Source organism: Nicotiana tomentosiformis, chromosome 3 (assembly GCF_000390325.3).
Source record: "Nicotiana tomentosiformis chromosome 3, ASM39032v3, whole genome shotgun sequence".
Taxonomy (NCBI): Eukaryota; Viridiplantae; Streptophyta; class Magnoliopsida; order Solanales; family Solanaceae; genus Nicotiana; species Nicotiana tomentosiformis.
Window position 1 is genome coordinate 87189152 of NC_090814.1, and position 10025 is coordinate 87199176.

Below are 10025 nucleotides of genomic sequence, written 5' to 3' on the forward strand. Positions count from 1 at the left end.
TTGCACCGAAGTTACTGGGTTCGGCCGAACCCGCACCTTGGTCTCTAGCTCCGCCCCTGACTTCGAGTACCACGATGCATGTTGTGTACGTACTTGAATATTAATTAGTTTTGTTTCATTCTCATTAATTGTGACCAAGAAGAACTTGTAAGTACTTTCATTAGCAAAAACCTAAAGATAGATTGAAGTGATTAATAAAAACGCTAAGCTAAGTTAGAAACTATGTATCATCTTTTCATTAGGAAGTGACCTTGTGAATCAAGCTATTTATTTATGCAATAATGATGGTATTACGTATGAGTAATAGCTGGCGAATTAATAAAACGAAGAACAAGATCAATCAAGATCCTTTTGTAGTTAGAATGGTATAGATAAACCATACTTAATTAAATTGTATTGTGATTGTGAAGGAGCTAGTCTATAACAGTTGTAGGAAATTGATGAGTTAGCGAATTCGACTAAATGTGAAAAAAACTGCAAACTTCCAGAAAAATGACACGTATAATTATTTATTATCAGTAAACTATATATATACTGATAGTTGCTCGAGAGGCAATCCTGGAGTCAGTGGAGGTGGTGGATCATTAGGGGTCATACAGTAAGCTAGAGGACTGTACCTACTGGACAAAGGACAAGTTTCAAACTTCAGAATTAGAAAGTCCAAGAATATGTTTTGTACATTATGTTATGGATAAACTAACAATGAGCATAATGTTTAATTTTTGTCTTGGTTACTCAAATTGTAAAGAGAGGAGTCCTCTCTATTCATATATGAAAATGACATTGTCTATCGGTTATCACAATTTAGAGCAATTGCACTCATACTTTTCAGAATTGAAAATGTTCAATTCATCTCTTGTTTTTATGAATGTTAGGTTTTATGTCCCCTCCCGCATGTATTCTCATTTTGGATTTTAATATACAAGGTAGGGGTTCAAGCCAAACCTCATGCCACATCAAGGCGGATTTAAATTGAATAAATAAATAAATAAATTAACAAAGTAAAGTAAAGGCCTAATTAGACTTGACAAAATGCAATATTCCATGATTTTGATATATCTAATAGTCTTTGGGCAAAATGAAGATACACTTCAACATGAGTTTGCCCATCTGAATATTGAGGAAAGTTCAATATACAAGTATTTTACATACTGATATCCCGCCACATTGAAGGTGAATTCAATTTCATAAAATAAAGACAAAGAATTAGATACTGATTTTAAGAAATTGTTAAGCTTTAATATTTCAAACTGGAGTATTCTGTATTATCATGTGGTTAGCCTCTAGTACATACACTTCCTTAAGTTTTAAATCCATTTTCAAGAAAGGTTTTTAAAAAAAACATTAGAGACAGAATAGTGCAAACAGTGAAATTTAGCTTAGGGTTGATGAATATTCAACCAAAATCCTAATTAACGAATGAGCGAAGCAATTGAACCCTAATATAAATTAATTTGGAAAGTCTTCACAATAAATATGGAATATGAATATTTTCAACCTTGATCAGCACGATTTATTGAATTCTAGGGATTACATATGAAATTAAAGGTTATATTTCTTTATTTCTTTGTGTTCTTTTCTAGGATACGCTCTCTAATATTTGGTTTTAGGAGACTGATCGTGCACTCAACAGGCTAAAGAGTTGGCTTAGTACAAAATATAGATGGAATTGCTCAATTCTTTGGAGCAAAGTTGGAAATTATATTGGGATAGAATTTGACACGCAACTTGAAGGAATGAGTTGAGACAAAAAGTTCAGAATGATAAAAAGAAAGTAGAAAGACCAAATATACCCTTGTACTGTCAGAAAATATTTAAATTTATCCTTTCATTATACTTTGAGTCCAAATATATCCTTGTCATTATACTATTGGTTCAAATATACCCCTTTTATGTTAAGTTTGTTCAGAGTGAGCATCAAATCCTACGTGGTACTGACATTTGATGAGGTGGATGCCACACGGCTTGCCACCTCATCGCCCCTAACCCATTTTACACCTCCCTTCTATTTTTTTTCACCACTAATTTCTTTTCCCCTCCGCTACTATTGCTACCATAAAAAATATTGTATTTCAAATTTTAGTCTTTTATATATGGATTAGGGGCGTTGAGGTGACATGTCATATGACATCCACCTCATCAAATGCCAGTACCATATAGGATTGGATGTCCACGAGGAGTATATTTGAACCAATAATATTACGGCAGAGTATATTTGGACACAAAGTATAACGAAAATTATTTTTTCTCAAAGTACAAGGGTATATTTGGCCCTTTGCCGTAAAAAGAAAATTTTTATGAAGATAGGCTTACGAAAATTTGGTTATGGTATCATGTGAAAGATATTTGAATATTTAACTAATAAAAATCTTATACAACCAGTGAAATAGCACACATTACTATCATAAACCTTTTCCAAAACGGTTACGAACAATTAAGATTTAAGATAGAATTAAATGTCAGAATTAGTGTATAAACAATTGATGCTCCCTATGACAAGAGGTGGTCATAATTTTATTGATCATCTTGTACATGCTAGTTAGCTGTGTTCATGTTTAGTTAGTTGATATACTTATGTTTATCGAATATATGTCGTGGTTTGGTTTACTTGGGGCATGTATTGAACAGGGTTATTAATGTTTTCCATGTGAATTGGTGATTAAGGATGCAGCAAAATGAGAAGCAGTACTTTAAAACACAGAAAATGGATCGGATAAGGTAGAAAATGTGACAAATGTGAGAGGAACAGCTAGTAGATGCACATAGCAATAATCTTATTTGGTATTTAAACTTCAGAATCTAATCAATGCATTTTCGGAAAGACAAAGAGAGAAAAGAGGATAGATGCTAGATAGATTTGCGAAGTGGAAAAAACATTAGAGGTATAGAATCCTAGCTAGTCATACCAAAATAACGTCATGACCTGTTGCTTTGCCCCCAAAGTTACAAGCATTATTTTTTCAACTATGACTTTCCAGGTGCTTTACCCTTCTGTCACTAGTAATACTAGTTACAACACAATGCTGACAAAGGAATGACTGAGCAAGCTACAGATGCCAATAGAGAGTAACCAATGCTGTCTATGTGATGATGCTAGGGAATGAACTCTGATTCATCTATTGGCCGATCAATATAGCATGTATGAGCAGTGAAGAAGTATAGAGCACTTTGGTTGGTTGTTGACCAAGGAAAAGTATGGAAGAAAGATGCACAAACTAAAAAGGCTAAAGAAAAGGACACTCCACTATTCTGAAAAAGACCGCTATGCACCTTGACGTTTGATTTTTCGTTCTTTCTGCTGCAACTGCTGTTTAGCTATATTCGTCTCCGTTTCTTAGTCCCCATCAGGAAATTGAATATAGATGGATAACAGGTTTAGATGGGAAAATGGAAAATTAGGAGTGGCAAACGGAGGGGTCGGGCCGGATATGGTTTGGGTCGAAAACGAGTAATAAAAAAACTGATAAATTATCCGACCCGACCCATATTTAATACGGATAAAAACGGGTTAAAACCGGCGGATAATATGGGTAATTATATTATCCATGACTTCTTGAATATGATCACTTTTGGAAAAATTTATATTCTCCCAAATTTGAGGAACCCCAATTAAAGGTTTTACAAATATAGCTAACAAGGAGGATAATCTTTGGGTGAAATATGTCAACCACTTATACATAAAAAGCCAACCATGGTGGCAATACTCCCCACCGACTGATAGTTGCTGGTACTGAAAGAAAATTTGTTCTGTCAACGACAAATTTGCTGATGATTTTGTTAATAATGGATGGCTAACACAAGGGGGCAAATACTCTGTGAGAAGTGGATACCAATGGTGCAAAGGAGAAGCAGAGGAATAACCATGGTATCGAGGAGTATGGAGTCGGATGAATGTGCCTAAACATAGCTTCACTAGCTGGCTTGCCATGCATAGGAAGCTACTTACGAAGGAAAGACTGCTAAGATTAAAAATAAGCCCAGACAATTGGTGTGTGATATGCGGAAGTCAAGCAGAAATAGTGGAACACTTATTCTTTGAATCCAAACTCTTAGAGAAATGCCTACAAATGATGCTGGAGTGGATGCAAAAAGGGACAACAAAACACGATCTAAAGGGGATATGAAAACGATCAATAAGAGGTATCAATAGGAAGAAATGTAGGGAGTTCATTACAGCAGTGATTACAGCGCTAATATACAAGATATGGTGGGCAAGAAATGAAGCATTATGGAATCAAAGAGTGCCTACACCGAGAAGCATATGTGCACAGATACAACATGAATGTAAGGCTAAAGTAGTGCATTTACTAAAGAAGAAATGTAGTAGGAGGGAAAGGAAATGGATAGATCAATTGTATAGGAAACAATGATAGAAGAACTAAAGGAAATAGACATAGAAAGATAGAAAGAGAGGTGGAGAAGTCAGGGGCACTGGTATGCCGAGGCAAGACATTGTAAAGTTGTTTTTTTAATTGAAAATAAAAGCTTTCTATTTTACTAAAAAAAAATATAAAAGTTAAACTTATTGGTTACCTATTTTCTAAATGAATAATATGGTCCTTATTTATATTTGATCCGTTTTTAAAAAGCTCATTATCCAACCTATTTTTTAGTGGATAATATGAGTGATTAAATATTTTCTTTTAACCATTTTGTCATCGGAAAACTGGTCCGGCAGAAGCATACAGAAAAAGGGGTTCAGCTAATGCCTGTGGTGGATCAAAGGAAGACATTAGATTCAATTCACGAAGGAAGTGATAACTGCAATATGGGGGCACTAATATACCACCCATGGAAAGCAAGGAATTTGAAGCAATTTAAGGGAGAAACTGTAAATAAAGAGTTAGTCGTAGCACAGATTCAACAGGAAATTAATAAAGGGAAGGATAGATCACTTGAAATGTTCAAAGAAAGCTCGTAAGAGTAGTTTTCTGATTCAGAAATTTTGTAACTAGTATGATCTGTTGGAGGCTTGAAAAATGCTAACACCCTTCGTAGAAGGCGGTTACATGCATGTTCTAAGTGCTCTTTAGGTATATTATTTTTGGTTGTCAATGGTAATACATTCACAGTTTATTACCCTTCTACTTTTCGTCTTAGAGCTTGGAATTCTACTTGTTTCCATATTATGATGATGTGACACTAGAAATGAACTATCCAATCTGGATAACAGCGAAAGAGAAATGTTAACTTAGACAACACTGGAGTTACGTTTTAGAACCTCAAATAGATAATGCTGAGATGGAGATGCATTCCCAAATCTCTTATATTGGCCAAATAATTAAACACACTGTCGATGTCGAGATTGAACCTCTCTGTCCAAGCAATAATAATAGGCCGTTGATGCGAGCTTAGCTTCTTGTGGAATTGTTTCGGTGAGAAAGAAGGTGGTGGTTAAAGGCTGTCAAGTCATTCTCCAAAGTTACAAACAATCCTTTTTTTTTTTTTTTTAATTAAAGCATGAAGGAGGAGGACATAAAACCTAACCTCCTCAGAATATGAATAAGAGTTGGATATGCCCAACTCTTTACAGTAAGCTTGCAAAAAATCAATGCTATAAAATGTAAAACAAGGTGGAGAGTATACAATAATTAAACAGCAAAAAAGCTCTCTCCATAAAGCATGTTAATGCAACACCTAGGACAAAAATCAACAACATAGTTAACTTAGTAATGTAAGTTAACCTCTCCGCGACCCTATTAGCAATGTAAGTTACATACAATCTTACTAACTGATCCGGGCATCACTAAATGAACTTTCTGATGGTATCAATTTAGTGAGAAATTTTTTAGGAAACTTAAACCTAGCTAGCTAATAAAAACCTCCCCCATTAATCGCCAAGCTTTATTGTGTATGTTTCATCCTTCTATATTGGCTTTAACATGACAAAACCAAACTCCTCCTCATTAATTAGGAAATCTCTTCACTGCAAAAGATTTAGGAAAATGAAGTTTAAATATTGGAATAATATATAGAGGGCATTTATGAACTTAATTATAAGTTGAATGTTCGCACTTAATTTGAACATAAATTAAAATCGTCGTATTCCTTATCTAACTGTTAATTATAATTAAATACGTAAATATGGCATTGGATTAACTAGGGATGTGTGGGAAAACCAAATCTGCAGTAGTTATGTAGACTCTCTGTGTTATAGACTAAACATTGTCGTAATGAAATTTTATGCTGAAATTATTTTTCCTCATGCGTCCTAAAAAATGACCCCTAGAACAAGTACTAAAATCCTAGCGACATCAAAGACACAAGGAGATCCATCGAATCTAATAAACTTAGAATTTGAGAAGTGAATATCTCAAAGGTAGATGAAAGCGTATAAGCATAAAACTATTCTCTGGTGGCAGACGAAAAGTAAGAAGAAGAAAAAAATGATAATTGGAGATATTTATAAAACATCTAACTATATCTTATATATTTATATTGTAAAATTTGCTTATATTATCAATATAATTTAATACAAGGTTATAGCAGCCTATTACTCTCTTTCTCAAGTTCATAATTCATAGGAACGTATAGTTGATTCTTATAAAGTTTACCTTCTATATAGTATATTTATAAACAGTTAAAAGAATTTTTATACTTAAAAACCAAACACTGTTTATAATATATATATAGAAGATGAACGCATTTAGCCATTACAAAACCTCAGATTGCTTGAAAGTTAAAATAATGGTTTCATTCATGAGATCTATATGAATTTCGTCCCCCTTCACTACTATTAATTTGTTTAGTACACAGTAGTATACAATCCTGCCAAAACGTAATCAAGAAAGTTCTTGAGGTCAATGACATCGTTACCACCTACCACAGACGTTATAATTTTCAAAAGAAAAGGAGTAGAAAACAAAAACAAAAGAAAGCCAAAATCTATAGCATAAATTACGTTGCAAAGCTTGAGGAATTAAATAAATCATTAAAAATTATGTAAGCTTCTTAAATCAAAAAAAATAAAATAAAAATAAAGGAAAAGAAGGATTTGTGTGTATGTTTCAAATCAATAAATGCATTCACATGTATCTTTCACATAAATTTTATCACTTAATTATAATTAATTAATTTACAATTTTTTTTTATCTCAATATAATACTTAACCACGATAAAGATAATTTAGTTTGATATATATATATATGAAGTGCGAGATTTTTTTCTTAAAGATACAACTGGTATTTCAAGATAATAGAACAACAACTTACAGCTGGGACCAGATTAGACTTGTCATTGGAGAACAACAGAATAACGAAACTGAAAATGGTCCATATCTAGCTAGACTAGAAACCATAGTCTACGATGTACATAGTTAAACTGCAAACTACAAACCCGAAATTCCTGCGCGCACTAAATTTAAAATAGAAGCCTATAACAACATGATTATAAAAGAAAAAGGTGATAGATAGAGTTGGTGGAGGGGGAAAAGATAATATGCATATGCTTAATTCCCTCTGTCCCTTTCATGCCATTAGGTGGACAAAACATTTAAAAAAAGGACGATTTAGAGAATTCGTCTGCGGTAGTAATTCCTTTGAGTTCTTCAAAGCTTTTGATAATATCTTCAGTCATAAAATTGTTAGGAATCAGAATAACTTTCTCCTCCTCTTCATTGCCTGCTTTCTTCTCCTCTACCACCATTTCGTTCTTGTTTGGGGTTGCGCTCTCGATTTCGAACACAGGTGGCGTATTTGGGCTAATTGGACTGGAACCGGAGCCATTAGATGAAGATGAATTGAAGCTTAAGGATCGCCTAGGAACAATGTTTATGCCTTTTGGAAGCTTCTTGGATTTGGGTTTGGAATTGGTGCTGTCGGAGAGAGAGCAGCGGTTAGCCGGGGGAGGATGATTGTGTTCACCTGAATAGGCGACGATAAAAAGGTTTGGATCCCTTAGGCTTTTCTCAATGTGTTTCCTCGCGTCGCAGTCTTTTGAAGTGCTACACCTATAGTAGTTCCTGTCATGTCATATACACAAGAGAATAATAAGCATATCATTAATTAATAATGCAACTTTTTTTTTATTATCACGGAAATTCAGAATTCATGAATGGGACTTTTAGTGTAACTGCTGAAAAATAAAACCTCGGAAATGGAGACCCTTTGATTGGCTTCTGACCATATTTACGCCATGCCCATGTAAAATCAATGAGTTCCTCTTGTCTCACTTCATGGACTGTCTTTTCTGGCTGATTTTTCCTGTGACGACAATAAAAATTTCATTTTTTTTTTCCAATAGGAAAGAAAAAAGACACATAAAAAGAGAGTTAACCATGATATATATATACCTTCTTCGAATTTGGATGATAGGATTTCTAATGGGGACAGTGATAGTAGGACGAACTTTAGCCCGCTTCAGAACTGGACGTAGATTCTGCTGCTGCGGAATCACTTGCTGCGGTGCTGCTTCTGCTGCTACTGCTGCTGCCGCCGCTGCTGGTGGTGGTGGTGGTGGTGGAGGAATTGGTTGGGTCTGCTGAGCTGGTAATTGAATGGGCTGTAACAGCGGCTGTTGGTAATTTTGGACATTCTTGACCTCATCAGCAATAGGAGGAACACTGATAAAAGAAGGTTGAGGCGCATCAGGTTTTTGGTCATCCCTAGAGAATATATCAGCTAACCCTTCGAAAGTCATGATGTCGTCATCACGGTCATCATCTAAAAGACTATGGAAAAAATTCCAATCATCGTCTTTTTCAAAAGTCAGAGACTCTAAGCCTAAACTGGGAACTTCTACCTTGTTGGTGTCATGACTAGGTCTAATGTTGCAGCTTCTTACAACCGCACCTAGATCCCAATTGTTGTCACCCATTTTCAGCTCTATATAAAATATATAGCTAGCTACAGAGAAAATGGGGCAAAATGGATGATAGGTAGGGGCAAGAAATCTAAAGTTAAAAGCGAGGAAATGTTAAAAAACCTAAATTTTAGCTATGTCTCTATCATGGTTTTCATGTGTGTGTGTGTTGTGTATGTTACAGAAGAGAGTGGGGAAGAAGGGACCCAAGGGACAGCGCTGACTTTTGGAGAACATAAGCTTATATAAAAATGGAGAAAAAAACTAAGTTAAAAAGGGCATTTGAGTCAGTGGGTAGGGAATTAGGACCAAATAGGGATGGATGAAGAAACTGACCAGGATTTGTTTATTATATATAGGGGAACTCAAGGGGGGTTACCTACCCACCCAACACGTCCACTTCTGCTTAGCATTTAAAGCACAGCAAGTGTTTTTTTCTCTTTTTTACTTCTGGGGTGAGGGTGTGTGGGTGGGTGGGATTGTAGGGGGGGGGGAGTGGCATTGGCATCTATCTAGGAAGAGAAAAAATATAATCTCAAAAAAGGTCCCCCAAGAAAAAAAAGTTGCAATTTCAATATATATCAATTTCCATTAACTTGCAAGAATGTCAAAAGCGTGACCAAAATAGAGACATCAACATTTTTTGTGGCATACAATGTAGGCAAATATGTTTGGTGCACCATAGGCATTAGCACAAAATTAAAATGTCACGAACTCTCATTTAGCAGCAGCAGCAGCATATGTCTGCTTCCGAATTTTAGATGTTCCAGTGTTTAAAAAGGGGAAACACTACACGCGCTTCCCCGCTTTTATGAAACACTCGAAAGCTTATTGGAAGTGTTAGATAGACTAATTGCGTGAAAACAGAAGAAAGAAAATGAATATCAAAAGATAAAAGTCTTAGCTAGACTCATCTCATAGAAGATTGGTTTATATATACTGAAGAACGAAGTTTTTGAATGAAGTTTTAGGAGGAAGGTTACACTTGCTCTTTACATTGAAAAAAATACTAGGTTCGGAAAAATTGCACGTCTCTCTTTCATGAACAAACTCGTCTTTAAAGAAAAAATAAGCGGAAGGTTAATGATTTACCTTCCTTTATTAGACAACAAAGATTTTTTAAGCTACATTTGTTCAAAATTGCCACAAATAAATATTAAAGCGTGTAATATATTACTCGGTTAGTATTTAAAATAAAGTATAAAGTCATAAATACATTTTATTCA

General features: G+C 34.8%; 1 protein-coding gene across 1 annotated transcript; it reads right to left on the reverse strand.

Annotated features, from left to right (window-relative positions):
* Positions 1 to 7159: 7159 nt before the first annotated feature.
* On the reverse strand, positions 7160 to 9131 carry LOC104120358 (probable WRKY transcription factor 27). Its single transcript, XM_009632109.4, has 3 exons — positions 8291 to 9131; positions 8088 to 8201; positions 7160 to 7960 (listed from the first exon to the last, which is right to left on the reverse strand). Exons 1-3 carry the CDS (start codon positions 8812 to 8814, stop codon positions 7492 to 7494), a joined length of 1107 nt encoding a protein of 368 aa, XP_009630404.1. The 5' UTR covers positions 8815 to 9131; the 3' UTR covers positions 7160 to 7491.
* Between the last annotated feature and the right edge of the window lie 894 nt (positions 9132 to 10025).